Source organism: Salvelinus sp. IW2-2015, linkage group LG19 (genome assembly GCF_002910315.2).
Source record: "Salvelinus sp. IW2-2015 linkage group LG19, ASM291031v2, whole genome shotgun sequence".
In the NCBI taxonomy this organism is placed as follows: domain Eukaryota; kingdom Metazoa; phylum Chordata; class Actinopteri; order Salmoniformes; family Salmonidae; genus Salvelinus; species Salvelinus sp. IW2-2015.
This window is the reverse complement of record NC_036859.1, coordinates 10,790,372-10,807,922: the sequence shown is the minus strand read 5'-3', so window position 1 is coordinate 10,807,922 and position 17,551 is coordinate 10,790,372. Positions and strand designations below refer to the sequence as shown.

General features: G+C 38.8%; 1 protein-coding gene across 1 annotated transcript; it reads right to left on the bottom strand.

Moving 5' to 3' along the window:
- Positions 1 to 429: 429 nt before the first annotated feature.
- Positions 430 to 14,623, bottom strand: LOC111979586 (FGGY carbohydrate kinase domain-containing protein-like). The gene is made up of 6 exons (XM_070449115.1): positions 14,503 to 14,623; positions 13,293 to 13,408; positions 13,072 to 13,147; positions 9,753 to 9,856; positions 4,021 to 4,128; positions 430 to 3,681 (listed from the first exon to the last, which is right to left on the bottom strand). The coding sequence occupies exons 1-6, from the start codon at positions 14,621 to 14,623 to the stop codon at positions 3,544 to 3,546; spliced, it is 663 nt and encodes a 220-aa protein (XP_070305216.1). The 3' UTR covers positions 430 to 3,543.
- Between the last annotated feature and the right edge of the window lie 2,928 nt (positions 14,624 to 17,551).

The window sequence follows — 17,551 nt, the reverse complement described above, 5'->3', positions numbered from 1 at the left end:
ATAAATCACAGGAGGACAGACATTATTTCAAGCAAAAATGTTACCAAGCTAGAAAAACTGGTCTGCCCAAGGGGTTTGTTCTAACTAGGCCAGACAGTTAAAACAAACTAACCCATGCTCTTACTAGATTAGTGAGTTCAGGCGCCTACAGGCACCAGGGCACAGAGTACATACGACTTAAAGGGAAACTCCACCCAAAAACTATCTTTTGGTATTTGTTTCATTAGTCCATTGTTGATATAGTCTTAAGTTTTCAAGGTATATGCAGTTCCTTCAGAAGGAATTTAAAATGGATTCAACTGAGATGTGTCACAGGCCTATACACAATAGCCAATAATGTCAAAGAGGTATTATGTTTTTAGAAACATTTTGAAATTACAAATGAAAAGCTGAAATGTCTTGAGTAAATAAGTATTCAAACTCTGTTATGGCAAGCCTGAATAACTTCAGGAGGAAAAATTTGCTTAACAAGTCACATAATAAGTTGCATGGACTCTGTGTGCAATAATAGCATTTAACATCATTTTTTAATTACTTCCGCATCTCTGTACCCCACACATACAATTATCTGTAATGTCCCTCAGTCGAGCAGTGAATTTCAAACACAGATTCAAACGCAAAGACCAGTGAGGTTTTCCAATGCCTTGCAAAGAAGGACACCTATTGGTAGATATCCCTTTGAGTATGGTGAAGTTATTAATTACACTTTGGATGGTTTATCAATACACCCAGTCACTACAAAGATACAAGCGTCCTTCCTAACTCAGTTGCCGGAGAGGAAGGAGGCCAATGGTGACTTTAAAACAGTTACAGAGTTTAATGGCTGTGATAGAAAAAAACTGAGGATGGATCAACAACATTGTAGTTACTCCACAATACAAACCTAAATGGAGGGTGGTAGGTAGCCTAGTGGTTAAAAGCGTTGTACCAGTAACCGAAAGGTTTGAATCCTCAAACCGGGTAGGTGAAAATATGTTGTTGTGCCCTTGAGCAAAGCGCTTAACCCTAATTGCTCCTGTAAGTATCTCTGGATAAGCATGTCTGCTAAATTACTCAAATGTAAAACATTTAAATGACTGAGTAAAAAGAAAGAAGCCTGTACAGAATAAAAATATTCGTAAACATGCACCCTGTTTGCAATAAGCCACGAAAGTAAAACTGCAAAAATTGAACTTTATGCCCTGAATACAAAGTATTATGCTTGAAGCAAATCCAGCACAACGCATCACTGAGTACAACTTCATATTTTCAAGCATGTTGGTGGCTGCATCATGTTATGGGTACACTTGTCATCAGCAATAACTAGGAGGTTTTGGGGGGGGATATAAAAGAAACTGAATAGAGCTAAGCACAGGCAAAATCCTAGAGGAAAACCTAGTTCAGTCTGCTTTCCAAAAGACACTGGAAGACAAATTCACCTTTCAGCAGGACAATAMTCGAAAACACAAGGCCAAATATACACTGGAGTTGCTTACCAAGACAATATTGAATGTTCCTGAGTGGCCTAGATACAGTTTTGACTTAAATAAGATTCAAAATCTATGGCAAGACTTGAAAATGGCTGTCTAGCAATGATCAACAACCAACTTGACAGAGCTTGAAGAATTTTTAAAAGAATAATGTGCAAATATTGCACAATCCAGGTGTTCAAAGCTCTTAATTTAAGAGACTCACAGCTGTAATCACTGCCAAAGGTGATTCTAACATTGACTTAGGGGTGTGAATAAATGAGATATCTGTATTTCATTTTCAATACAATTGCAAACATTTCTAAAAACATGTTTTCACTTTGTCATTATGGGGTATTGTGTGTAGATGGATGAGAAAAATAATCAATTTAATCCATTTTGAATTCAGACTACAACACAACAAAATATGGAACAAGTCAAAGGGTATGAATACTTTCTGAAGGCACAGTAACATTAAACAATACAGAAATACAACCGGTATGATGTAAATAGTCCGGGTGGATATTTGATTAATTGTTCAGCAGTCTTATGGCTGTAGAAGCTGTTAAGGAGCCTTTTGGACCGAGACTTGGCGCTCCGGTACCACTTGCCGTGCGGTAGCAGAGAAAACAGTCTGTGACTGGAGTCTTTGACCATTTTTTGGGCCTTCCTCAGACATCGCCTAGTATATACAGTGCCTTGCAAAAGTATTCACCCCTCTTGGATTTTTCCCTATTTTGCTGCCTTACAACAACCTGGAATTAAAATCGATTTTGGGGGGGTTTGTATCATTTGATTTACACAACATGCCTACCACTTTGAAGATGCAAAATATTTTTTATTGTGAAACAAACAAGAAATAATACAAAAAAACATAACTTGAGTGTGCATAACTATTCACCCTCCCAAAGTCAATACTTTGTAGAGACACCTTTTGCAGCAATTACAGCTGCAAGTCTCTTGGGATATGTCTCTATAAACTTGGCACATCTAGCCACTGGGATTTTTGCCCATTCTTCAAGGCAAAACTGCTCTGTCTTTTTTATGGCCACTCTTCTGTAAAGCCCAGTTCTGTGGAGTGTATGGCTTAAAGTGGTCCTATGGACAGATACTCCAATCTCCGCTGTGGAGCTTTGCAGCTCCTTCGGGGTTGTCTTTGGTCTCTTTGTTCCCTCTCTGATTAATGCCCTCCTTGTCTGGTCCGTGAGTTTTGGTGGCCGGCCCTCTCTTGGCAGGTTTGTTGTGGTGGCATATTCTATGGATTTAATGGTTTCTGATATTTTTTTATAACCCAACCCTGATCTGTACTTCTCCACAACTTTGTCCCTGACCTGTTTGGAGATCTCCTTGGTCTTCATGGTGCCGCTTGCTTGGTGATGCCCTTTGCTTAGTGGTGTTGCAGGCTCTGGGGCCTTTCAGAACAGGTGTATATATACTGAGATCATGTGACAGATCATGTGACACTTAGATTGCACACAGGTGGACTTTATTTAATTAATTATGTGACTTCTGAAGGTAATTGGTTTCACCAGATCTTATTTAGGGGCTTCATAGCAAAGGGGGTGAATACATATGCACGCACCACTTTTCTGTTTTTAATTTTTTAGAATTTTTTGAAACAAGTGATTTTTTGCATTTCACTTCACCAATTTGGACTATTTTGTGTATGTCCATTACATGAAATCCAAATAAAAATCTATTTAAATTACAGGTTGTAATGCAACAAAATAGGAAAAATGCCAAGGGGGTGAATACTTTTGCAAGGCACTGTAGGTCCTGGATGACAGGAAGCTTGGCCCCAGTGATGTACTGGGCCATATGCACTATCCTCTGTTAGGCCTTGCGGTTGGATGCCGAGCAGTTCCCATACCAGGCGGTGATGCAACCGGTCAGGATGTTCTCGAGGGTGCAGCTGTATAACGTTTTGAGGATCGGGGGACGCATGCCAAATATTTTCAGTCTCTTGAAGGGGAAAAGGTGTTGTCGTTCCCTCTTCACAACTGTCTTGGTGTGTTTGGACCGTGATAGTTTGTTGGTGATGTGGACACCAAGGAACTTGAAACTCTCGACCCACTCCACTACAGCCAAGTCAATGTTAATGAGGGGCCTGTTCCAGGTGAAAGGTATGTTGTTGTTTTGATGGATATGATTTTGCTGCAAATAAGCTGATCTTTTCACAGCCTGCTCCTGCAGCTTTGGGGTAGGCTGCATGACCTTTCACCACATGGTCAATCTGAGGTAGGAGAAAAAGAGAAAAAAAAGTATGGTTTTGTGGATCTGGTTTGAGCAACCCTAGTCATCAAGGCTTACTATGTCAAAAAAATGTCAGTGTATAATGAATATGTAGCTGATTACTTCAGGTCACAACTACAGGGTTTTCTTTCTCTCCTTCTAAAAAGGAGACTGGGACACCAGGTGTGTGGCTTCTCAGGCCAATCAGTGAAAGGAATTGATCAATTAACTACCAGGTATGGAGAAAAAAAACAGCAAAACAGCAGCTCTGCAGGGCCAAGGGCCTGTAGTTGAATAAGCCTGATCTAGCAGGACCCAGGCGGAGCAGAGCTGAACTGACCAGTCTTCCAGTAGCACTCTGTCCTCCCTCGTTGAGCCACAGGTCAGGCACCATGGCGGACAGGTAGGGTGTCCACACCCCGGGGACAATCAGGGGCCCCTGACTGATCTGAAACACCCGGGGACAGAAGAACACATAGGGGAGCACTGAGCTATGTGCTTCAACACAGCATGTACAGGCTCCCTAAACACAGTGTTTTGTTGATTTTAAATAAGCTCTTTTGGTTTGCATATATCTTGTGTTTTTAAGCCACGGATTTACAGATTGACTGACATGTTTTTGGCTTGGCTAACTAGCTAGCTATCGGGCTAATATTTTTGTTTGAAAAATGCATCTGGACATACAGCAGTGCTGAGGCAGAGCGCTCATAGTGAGAAAGACTGGCTACAATTTGTATTGCTTTTAAATCTAATGAATTTGTATTTTATTAACACTTTGTTCTAGCTAGCTATTTGTGTTGGTAGCTATCAAGTAAACACAATGATCACAACAATATACAGCAAAGAGGCACTGAGTTTGAAGGTAGGCCTTGAAATACATCCACAGCTACACCTCCAATTGACTCAAATTATGTCAATTAGCCTAACAGAAGCTTCTGAAGCCATGACATCATTTTCTGGAATTTTCCAAGCTGTTTAAAGGCACAGTTAACTTAGTGTATGTAAACTTCTGACCCACTGCAATTGTGATACAGTGAATTATAAGTGAAATAATCTGTCTGTAAACAATTGTTGGAAAAATTACTTGTGTCATGCCAACTTGCCAAAACTATAGTTTGTTAACAAGAAATTTGTGGAGTGGTTGAAACACTTAGGTTGGAGTCATTAAAACTCGTTTATGTAAACTTCTGACTTCAACTGTACACATACATACATATATACATACATATACACATACATATCTTTTTTATATATATTTCCTTTATTACCCTCCAACCCTCCCCAATTGGAGCAAACTAGTGAACAACAACGCTTAGGCCTGTATTTCCAGCTTATACATACTATATACATTTTATGGACACAGTCCAATAGTTTTATTTTGTTTGTTTTTAACTCTTGTCTTCCTCTACCCTCAACCTCTCCCATATATGTATGATGTCCATCCGGTTTGATTTCTATATCTTTCAAACTGTGCTTGTTAATGTTGTAAATGACCATTGTAGCTGGATTCTTTAAAATGGAATATCTACATAGGCGTACAGAGGCCAATTATCAGCAACCATCACTTCTGTGTTCCAATGGCACGGTGTGTTAGCTAATCCAAGTTTATCATTTTAAATGGCTAATTGATCATTAGAAAACCCTTTTGCAATTATGTTAGCACAGCTGAAAACTGTTCTGATTTAAAGTAGAAATAAAACTGGCCTTGTTTAGACTAGTTGAGTATCTGGAGCATCAGAATTTGTGGGTTCGATTACAGGCTCAAAATGGCCAGAAACAAATACTTTCTTCTGAAACTCGACAGTCTATTCTTGTTCTGAGAAATGATGTCTATTCCGTGTGAGAAATTGCCAAGAAACTGAAGATCTCGTACAACGCTGTGTTACTACTTCCTTCACAGAACAGAGCAAACTGTGTCTAACCAGAATAGAAAGAGTGGGAGGCCCTGGTGCAAAGCTGAGCAAGAGGACAAGTACATTAGTGTCTAGTTTGAGAAACAGATGCCTCAAGTCCTCAACTGACAGCTTCATTAAATAGTACCCGCAAAACACCAGTCTCAACGTCAACAGTGAAGAGGCGACTCCAGGATGCTGGCCTTCTAGGAAGAGTTGCAAAGAAAAAACCATGTCTCAGACTGGACAATAAAAATAAAATATTAAGATGGGCACAAGAACACAGACACTGGACAGATGAACTCTGCCTAGAAGGCCAGCATCCCAGTGTTCTCTTCACTGTTGACGTTGAGATTGGTGTTTTGACGGTACTGTTAGCTAACACAATGTGCCATTGAACACAGGAGTGATGGTTGCTGATAATGGGCCTCTGCACGTCTACAGTATGTAGATATTCCATTAAAAAAATGTCCAGCTACAATAGTAATTTACAACATTAAAACTTCTTATGGCTGCGATTCCGTTAACGGGATCGATATGACAACAGCCAGAGAAAGTGCAGGGTGCCAAATTCAAACAAATCTCATACTTGTATGTTTGAGGAATTTTAATTATCTTATACCATTTTAAAGGTGATCTTATTAATCCCACCACAGTGTCCGATTTCAAAAAGGCTTTACAGCGAAAGCACTACAAACGATTGTTAGGTCACCGCCAAATCACAGAAAAACACAGCCATTTTTCCAGCCAAAGACAGGAGTCACAAAAAGCAGAAATAGAGATAAAATGAATCACTAACCTTCGATGATCTTCATCAGATGACACTCATAGGACTTCATGTTACACAATACATGTATGTTTTGTTCGGTAAAGTTCATATTTATATCAAAAAATCTCAGTATACATTGGCGCGTTATGTTCAGTAGTTCCAAAAACATCCGGTGATTTTGCAGAGAGCCACATCAATTTCCAGAAATACTCAAAATAAACGTTGATCAAAGATACAAGTGTTATACATGGAATTTTAGATCCACTTCTCCTTAATGCAACCGCTGTCAGATTTCGAAAAAGCAAACCATGCAATAATCTGAGGTCGGCGCTCAGAGCCCAATCAAGACAAAAAGATATCCGCCATATTGTGCAGTCAACAGAAGTCAGAAATAACATTATAAACATTCACTTACCTTTGATGATCTTCATCAGAATGCACTCCCAGGAATCCCAGTTCCACAATAAATGTTTGTTTGTTCGATAATGTCCATCATTTATGTCCAAATAGCTACTTTTGTTAGCGCATTTTGTAAAAAATGAGTTGAGTTGAAAATCGACCAACCTCAGATTTCCCACTTCCTGGTTGGATTTTTTTTCTCTGGTTTTTGCCTGCCATATGAGTTCTGTTATACTCACAGACATCATTCAAACAGTTTTAGAAACTTCAGAGTGTTTTCTATCCAAATATACTAATAATATGCATATATTAGCAACTGGGACTGAGGAGCAGGCAGTTTACTCTGGGCACCTCTGGGCACCTTATTCATCCAAGCTACTCAATACTGCCCCCAGCCATAAGAAGTTAATGTCTTCACTATATTTCTGATCAATTTTATGTTATTTTAATGGACAAAATAATGTGCATTTCTTACTAAAAGTGACCCCAAACTTTTGAACGGTAGTGTATATTTCTGAAGACTTTTACTTCACTACACTTAAGTATCAAAATTAAATGTAATTGCAAAATATACTTAAGTATATTTAAAAAAACAAATACTTTTAAACTTTTACTCAAGTAGTATTTTACTTGAGTCATTTTCTATGAAGGTATCTTTACTTTTACTCAAGCATGACAATTGGGTACTTTTTCCACCACTGGTTATCTTGTTATTATTTGTTGTTATTAGTCCCAACCTTTAGCTCCACTCAACCCCTCCCATCTATCTCTTAACACCATCCATATTGGATTTCTATTTGCCATATATTTTTCAACTGTGCTGTGATGTTTCACAAAAGTTCTGAACCTTTCTAATCTCATGGTTTCTACAGATCGTAAATTGAAAATAAACATTTTTGCTAAAAGTATTATTATATTATTGATCGATTCACTATGACTTTTCAGATCACCCAGTAATGCTATCTTCAGGGTTAGCTCCAGGTAAATATTGCAATTCTTTAGCCATTCCTGGACCTGTGACCAAAAACAAGCTACATATTCAGTACCAAAACAAATGATGTAATGACTCTGCCTCTTCGCAGCGAAATATGCAGAGCTGGGAAGATTGTATCCCCCATATAAATAACACTCTGTTGGTTGCAAGAATTCTGTTTTAATAATTTAAATTGAAAAATGATATGCTTTGAATCCGGTGTCGTTTTACGTATCAGTTCATAAAGCATGTGCCATGGAATCGCTACGTCAAAAATCTCTTCCCAACTATTTTGCAATCTATATGGCACGGCTGTCAATTTTTTGGTCCTTAAATAAAACTGGTATACTTTTTGATTTATAACAATTTTCTTTAACCAATTATGGTCTTTAATGCAGGGCCGACAGATAAGTTCCTTACTTTTTCCCCTTTCCACTTTCCTCTTCCATTTTTGCGGTCATGCTGCAATTAGTTGGTCGTAATTTTGTGTAGAGAACACATTTCCATATGTTTTAGTTAGCTACATCATTGACAACTCCACCAGTTGTATTTATGATATAATTTACGAAGATTATGCTATTTATATATATATATATATATATTTTTTTTTAGCAATTACTATATTTGAGTTTAACCACAATATTTGTTGTATTTGTTCTCTTCTGGTGGATTAAATTTAAATTGCAACTGACTTTCTATGGCTTGTTTTAAAAATAGCGATATTTGGGAGATAATTTCCTTTTCAAATAACTGAAAGTGAGAGGTTGTAATCTGAATAAAGGAAAAGGTCTTTCTTGAACATAGGGTGAGACACTTACTAATTTGCTAGTGAATCAGTTCGGATTTAAGCATTACTTTTGTATGACAGAAGCCTTTAGTGAGAGGTCTAACGCTTCATTATTTAATCATTTCTGCCATCCGAATTAATAAATATAAATAATTAATATAATATATTAATAAATAAATAGGCCCATTTAATTGTCTAGCTTGCTGTTCCTAATAAAATTTAATATTTTTTTCTCATATAATAAAATAAAAAAATCACTAGTTGTAGGCAAGACCATAAACAAATAGCTGAACTGGGATATTTACATTTACATTTACGTCATTTAGCAGACGCTCTTATCCAGAGCGACTTACAAATTGGATATGACTAAAGAGTTAAATCAGGGTGATTTATTTTACATAAATAGAAGGTATTTACCTTTCCATGGTAGCAAGATCTTATTTATTTTTGCTAACTTTCTATTAAAATGTATTGGAGTAAGATTATTTATTTATTTTGGGATATGTATACCGAGTATGTCCACATCCCCGTCAGACCATTTTATTGGTAAACTACATGGTAAAGTAAAAGTTTTTTTTTTTTTTTTTTGTGATCCAATACGTAATACACTTATCATAATTTGGTTGTAATCCAGAGAGGTGACAAATTATCTAGATCCTCTGAGGCTGTGGAGGGATCCAAGTTGGGGATTTAAAAGAACATGAATCATCAGCGTACAATGACACCTTTGTTTTTAAACCCTGGATTTCTAATCCCTTGATATTATTGTTGGGTCTGATTTTAATAGCTAACATTTCGATGGCCATAATAATTAGATATTCTGATAGTGGACAACCTCGTTTTACTCCTCTTGACAGTTTAAAACTTTGAGAAGTAGCCAGTATTTAGTATTTTAATCATAGGTTTACTATACATGATTTTAACCCATTTTATGAGAATCTCCAAAATTGAAATGTTCCAGGTATTTATATATAAACTTCAGTCGTGCTTTATCAAAAACGTTTTCAAAGTCTGAATGTATGAATGTATGAATAGCAGGCCAGGTTTCCCAGATTTTTCATCACTTGGCCTGTATTGGTTGACCTGTCATGATATATTGCTTGTTTGTTTTATGCTCTTGAAGCACTTTGAGATTCCATGAAAAGCGCTATAAAAATGTTCTGTAAAAAATGTTCTGGAAGTTGCTTTGTATAAAATTTGCTAAGTGCCACATTATGTTGTAGTAAAACAGCAGCTGTTCTAACAAACTCACTGCCATGTGACAGGAAGATGTTCCACAGATCAAGGCCATGCGCAATGTGATTAGCTGGTCCTCACAGGGTAGGCAGAAACCCCTCATGTCTGCACCAATTACACCTGGAACCACAAAACACCCCTTGGTTTCATTATTTACACTGTTAACTTAAGGATCGGTGTCCCGCTTGCGGTACAACTTCCGGTGAAACTGCAGGGTGCGCAATTCAAATAAATAATCATAAATATTATGGATTTTAAACATTTAGGTAAATATAAGTGTCTTATATCGGCTGAAAGCTTAAATTCTTGTTAATCTAACTGCACTGTTAAATTTACAGTAGCTATTACAGCGAAAACATGCCATGCGATTGTTTAAGGACGGCGCCACACAAATATTTTTCCACCGGCACAGGTTTCATGTATTCACATAACGATTAAATATTCACTTACTTTTTGAAAATCTTCCTCTGATTTGTCATCCAAAGGGTCCCAGCTATAACATGTAGTGTCGTTTTGTTAGATAAAATCCTTCTTTATATCCCAAAAAGTCAGTTTAGTTGGCGCCCTCGATTTGATTAATCCACTCGTTCAACTTGCAGAGAAAGGGATCCAAAAATCTACCCCTAAACTTTGTTTCAACAAGTCAAAATACGTTACTATTTACTCCTCAGATAAACTATAATATTTATTTCTGAAAGAAGTTTGTTCGATAGGAAACCGATTTTAGCCGGTGCGTAATGTCTTCATGGCGCTCGCAAACACGAATTTCCAAGACTGTGTCCTTCTACTAAAACTGTTATTTCTTATTAGTTTTTGAAGTTACAAGCCTGAAACCTTGAACATAGACTGACACCCTGTGGAGGCCATATAATTTTCAATATAACCTTTCTCTTGCATTTCTAAGAGGATGGTCTCTCAAAAAAAAATCTGGTTGGTTTTTCTTTGGATGTTCTCCTACCATATCTACTGTGTTATATTCTCCTACATTATTTTAACATTTCTACAAACTTCAAAGTGTTTTATTTCCAATGGTACCAATTATATGCATATCCGGGCTTCAGGGACTGAGCTACAGGCAGTTTGCTTTGGGTACGTCATTCAGGCAGGAAGTGGAGAAAAAAGGGGTCTAGCCCTAAGAAGTTTTTAAAAGTTAAACGTCGTGGACCAAGAACATTTGTACATTTACATTTCCGCCAAGTATGTTGTGAAAAAATAAGCATTTCTCATTCTTCGGTCTACTTGACATTTCCACTTCTACATTTTGAAAGTTCACTAGGAAAACAGAAAACACATTATGTAAAAAAACTTAGTTGTTCCTGCCATAACCTGCCCATTGAAGCTGTGCACAAGGCTTCTGCTTCTTTTTTTAACACCAAGAACACATTTATTTGACAAGGCTGTCACATTTGTTTGACAGCACACCTAACCCAAAACATCTTCCCGCGGCCATGGAAGGAGGAAACAGAGGTGGAGGAGCAGAGTGCACACCACTCTGATATGTAAACAGTCAGAACCGCACCGAGTGCTTCAACCTTTCACCTTCGACCCAATGTGTTATCGGCTGAGGTCATGGCAGGAGACAGAAGCCGAAGTTCGTGAGCAGTTTAACTGCCTAAACAGAGCCAGATGGCCAAGGTCTGGTTAGGTGACTGGACCAGGTGATGATAAACTCCTGCAGTAGCTTCTACAGAACTTCTCACAGAAACGTGCAGTTAACATCTAGATCTCTATTCTAAGCTCATCTATAGATTAACGGCAATATGAAGCACCAGTGGTATACTATTTGCCATATATTTTTCAACTGTGCTGTGATGTTTCACAAAAGTTCTGAACCTGTCTATTCTCATAGTTTCTACAGATTGCAAATTCAATAAACATTTTTCCTAAGAGTATTATTATATTATTGATCGATTGACTATGACCGATTGACTATGGAAAAAAATTGCCCGAAACGCCAAATTACGTAAATAACCGGTTCCCGTACTTTTAAAATAACAATTCTGTTCCGTAACAGTATAGATCTATTTTGTTTTCAGTTCGGGTTCTGTTACTCAATTTAGTTATTTTCTGGTTTTCGGTTCTGTTCCCTGAACCGGTTCCAATCCTTGGTCACAGACCACAGTTGGGTCACCTGTTACTGTCCTCCCTTCCACTGGCATACTGTTATGTTCAGCTCATAACTGTTTTCTTTCTCTTTCTGTTGTCTGGAGGTCAAATCAAGAGTGTTAAAACAAGTCTGAGTCTTGACAATCCCTCCCTCCCTATTTTCCTGTCTCTCTCTCTCTGCCTTTTTCTTTCACTCTCCAGTTAATGTCACCTCTCCCAACTCCTAAGATACCTACTCATGCAACCCCTCTCTTTCTATTTACTGTAACCAACATCCTCAACCACTTAGACACCGGACGTCCATGGACGTTGAAAAGTAGTTACAATTTGGTCCGTTCACCCTGGCCTTTGATGTTAACGTCCACCTATGGACCGGACCAAATCTGAACCTACCATAGACGTATGTTTCTTAAGTTTGGATAGCAAAGTACAGTGAGTAGAGCACAGTCGAGTACAGTCCAATACAATACTGTAAAGAAAAGTACAGTGTAGTAGAGTATATTGTACCGTACAAAACTATACTCTACAGTAGTGTACTGAATTCTACTATGCTCTATTGTACTGCACTGTACTCTACTGTGCTGAACTGTGATGTCCAAACTTGTGAAACATATCCATAATTATGCATTTCTTTGTAGTACAGATCAGGGACCCATGATGTCATTTTGTTACCGTAATTTCGTTACCGGGTGTAAATCCACTTCACTTACTGTAGCTCAATAACCCCAAAAATTATAATAATCAAAACTCAAGGTGTCATGTCATCGCTGACCCCTCATTCTTAATGCAGACATCTTTTATTCTTAATTTGGAGTAGATATTTGACAGTTTTGAGAAAATGTGGTCGCATGAAAAACGGAGAGATATTTTACCGTAATTCTGTTACCTAAGTTTGCATCTGCACAGTTCTTCCACTAAATTAGTTTTTGTACATTTTTCAGTGGAAATTGTTAAAAGTAGTCATTGTGCATAGAGTTGTATGGTTGTTAAACTTTGAAATCAACTATTTTTGTTTGGCACTTTGATTCAGTGAAAAAACTGAATCAAAGTGTAATTCCATTACGGTGGAATTGCCCTGCACACACTGTCTGGTCAAAATACACACACACACACACCATCATTTAGACACACATACAGAGTACACCCTCCCCAATAATCAACCAAACCCACTGCCAACATCCATCCTACCCCTCTCTCCTCCTGTTCTATAGCTCACCTGGCCCGAGAACCTGTGTCCTTCCAGGACAGGAAGTCAAGAAGGTCCAGAAAGTGGGCGGCGTCCCACCAGCAGGTCTCTCTCATGTTCTGACCAAAGAATTAAGGGTAGGGAGGAAATTACATTAAAACGTCAGGGCAATAAACAAACATCACTTAGGAAAACTAGCCAATCAGCAGAGTCCACCAATAAAACTGTCTGTTGACTTATAATGGGTGACCTCTAACCTCTGACTGCTTTCAGCCAGAGCAGCTTGGGAGGCTGCATCTCTGATGATATCACCCCTCCAACCCTGCCCAGGACCCTGTGGCCGGTGCTGGTGATGCGTCCATCCACATCACCACGTTCCACTCAGCCTCACCTACACACAGGGCAACAGAGGAGGAGGAGACATTTTGACCAAGACTTTCAAGTTGAAACATTGCACTCAATAAAACTGCATGAGCATTCAACAGTGTTAGTGCGGGTATCCATCTACTTTTCACCACTCTCTCACTCACCATCCTGGTTGATGGCTACAGGGTGGAAATTCTGGTTCAGGACCACAATAGAACAGGTAGCATCAAAACCCACCCCTCAGACCTGGCTCCTCTGCACTCCCTGGGTCACCCTCTGTCACATGAATATGGTGTTCGAAACATGTTGTTATGACACAAGGCGAGACCCAGATGCAGATGGTTGGAGTCTTACAATATTTATTAATCCAATAGGGGAAGGCAAGAGAATGGTCGTGGACAGGCAAAACTGTCAAAACCAGTTCAGAGTCCAAAAGGTACCGAAGGGCAGGCAGAATCAAGGTCAGGGCAGGCAGGATGATCAGGCRGGCGGGAAAGTAGTCCAGAGTCAGGCAGGGGTCAAAACCGGGAGGACTGGCAAAAAGAGAATAGCAAAAGGAGTACTGGAAAAACACGCTGGTTGACTTGACTAACAAACAAGATGAACTGGCACAGAGAGACAGGAAACACAGGGATAAATACACTGGGGCAAATAAGCGACACCTGGAGGGGGTGGAGACAATGAGAGGAATAGGTCAAACAGATCAGGGCGTGGCAGTTGTTTATGCTTTGGTTTTGTATTGCTGCTGAATATAAGGACAACATTTTGCAAAACGGCAACAAGTATCCATAAAGGCCTTGGAGTTAAGCGTCATACTAATCTACGCCAATAATTACAGAAATTCCTAGAGAATGCATCCCTTTGCAGAGCACTTAAGTCATACCTACACAATCTCAAATAGCCTGAACACTAGTCTGATTAACCATACCTACCAGGGAAACTAAAGTACAAAACGCACAGACAACCGGTAGAGAAAGTTCAAATGTAATTATATTGTACGGTATAAATTTCAACGATTTTGCACACAAATATCTCAGGCTGTATACCAATGAATTGTGTATTACTCTGATTAATCAGACTATCCTAACACCTACCCTAACTGTGCTACAGCACTTAGACCAGATGTCAGTGGATGACTGGACATATTGGTCTGAGTGAGGCTCCCAGATGGTGACAGGCTCCTCTGCAGTAGTCTTCATCTGTCCCTCCCTGGTGACCAGAGCAGCCATCACTCTGGCTGTCCCCACACCCACATAGTGCCACTCTACTGGACCTGACTCAACTATGAACAACACCTGCAGGAGAGAGAGAAATCATTAACCAAGGTTACTAGGGTAAGTCAGGATCTGTTTTTTATAGGTTATGGTCCCAAACATTTAATTAAAACATATAAACATATGTAGAGACTCATTGATAGAGTGTAAAAATACCAAAACTATTGCACTATGGTGAGTGATCAAATTTTTTTGTGTGGAGTTTCAACCATAATTTCGGTCTCCATTCAGTCTGCTGCATTTTACAATTTATTGTGCAAAACATGACTCTCTAAACATTTGATTTAAACAGGGACAACACGACGGGAAACTTTAACTTTTTTGAAACATTACTTTACGTCGAAGTTCACAATTTATGTTGATACGACAACGTTCTGATTTCCAACTTAACGCATTAGTGGCCAAAAAGGGTACGTCGTTGTGGTCTCGCATACCAAGGCATGTGTGTATTCATTCAGACGATTCTGTTGCGAAACGTTTCTTATGTTAGGTCACCGCAAAATCACAGAAAAACACAGTCATTTTTCCAGCCAAAGACAGGAGTCACAAAAAGCACAAATAGAGATAAAATTAATCACTAACCTTTGATGATCTTCATCAGATGACACTCATAGGACTTCATGTTACACAATACATATATGTTTTGTTCGATAAAGCTCATATTTATATCCAAAAACCTCAGTTTACRTTGGCGCCATGTTCAGAAATGCCTCCAAAATATCCGGAGAAATTGCAGAGCCATGTCAAATAACATAAATACTCATCATAAACTTTGATGAAAGATACATGTTTTACATAGAATTAAAGATACACTTGTTCTTAATGCAATCGCTGTGTCAGACTTCAAAAAGCTTTATGGCAAAAGCACAATATTCAATAATCTGAGAACAGCGTTCAGCCACAAAAGGAAGCCATACAGTTACCCGCCAAATTGTGCAGTCAACAAAACTCATAAAAAGCATTATTAATCTTCACTTACCTTTGTTGATCTTCGTCGGAATGCACTCCCAGGACTCCCACTTCCACAAGAAATGTTCGTTTTGTTCGGTAATGTCCATCATTTATGTCCAAATAGCTATTTTTGTTAGCGTGTTTGGTAAACAAATCCAAAGTCAGGAAGCGCGTTCACTAAAAGCAGACGAAATGTCAAAAAGTTCCGTAACAGTCAGTAGAAACATGTCAAACGATGTATTGAATCAATCTTTAGAATGTTTTTAACATAAATCTTCAATAAAGTTCCACCCGGAGAATTACATTGACTTCAGATGTGCGATGGAACAGAGCTCCCTCTCATGTGAACGCGCATGGTTAGAGGATGGTCAGGTCATGGCAGACCTGACTAATTCCCCTCTCATTCGGCCCCCCTTCACAGTAGAGGCATCAGACAACGTTCTACAGACTGTTGACATCTAGTGGAAGCCGTAGGAAGTGCAAACTCATCCATATCCCACTGTGTGTTCAATAGGGGCTGTGTTGAAAATCGACCAACCTCAGAATTCCCACTTCCTGTTTGGAGGAACCTTCCTGTTTGGATTTTTTCTCAGGTTTTTGCCTGCCATATGAGTTCTGTTATACTCACAGACATCATTCAAACAGTTTTAGAAACTTCAGAGTGTTTTCTATCCAATACGAATAATAATATGCATATATTAGCAACTGGGACTGAGGAGCAGGCAGTTTACTATGGGCACCTCTGTGCACCTTTCATCCAAGCTACTCAATACTGCCCCTGCAGCCATAAGAAGTTAAACAGAAATAAAAGAAACAAAACGGGGAGGGACTTAACTGAATTTGTCCAATAGAAAATCTTGTTTTAATTACACCCCAGTCCAGAGAGGTTTCTCTTTGGTTTGGTCAGCTTCGTAAACAGTGAGTCTGCGACACTGGCAGCTCATTATCCTACACACACAAATCTGAAATTACATTAGCCCACTAAATGTGCCGAATTTAAAGACTTTAGGTCAAATGCCCCGTTTTGAAATTCGGTACATAGCTCCCTCTCCTCACAAGGAACAAATTTGCCTCAGGGACCCATAAGGTCTGCCATGATGGATTTTTTTGAATTTTGTTAAAATGCTACTCTTCTGGCACCAAATGACTGATCTGGACAAAACTTGACGTGTCATCTACGAACAAAAGCCTCTCAACACAATATTTTCCAGACTAGTACCTAAAATAACATGGCCATTAAACACTCACGTGGGCGTGGTCTGGCTCATAAATGCATATAAATCCATCAAGGATATTCGTATTGTAACACAATTTGGTACACATGTTGCAAACACTGTTAAGACTCAATATGTCTTAATCTGTTTGACTCAGAGTGCTGAAATTTGGCTTACATGCTCAGGGATACGAGTCTAGCTAACCCACACGATATCTCAGACACCGCTGGCCTGATTTTGACAAAACATGGGTGAATGAAGCATCTTGCCATAGAGAATTCTCATTTACAACAGTACACTGATTGGCCCAAGGGGGGCATTGCATAATTCGTGGGGGGTGACATGTTTACTGTTGCCTTATTTTAAAGTGAGGATGTCAGGAAACGAATCTATATGTATAAAAAAAGCTCTGCCAAGATTATACCTTCAAATGGTATTGGCCTCAATTGAAAAAAAGGCATACACTTCTTAGAAATGGGTGATAATAACAAGTCAGGGTCATTAGAGTCTAACAGATTTTTTTTTTAAACATTCAGTCAGAATTGGAAGACATCCTATTGACCCTGCCAATACTACAAGGGCGAATACAGTATCTTACTATTGTGTTATTTTCTTAAAGTATAAACACTTAAAGCCAAGGGGAAACAGAGAAGCAGTGTACAGTTAGCAGGCTGTGTTTGGGTCATACATAAATAGAGGGGAGAGAGAATAGAGRAAG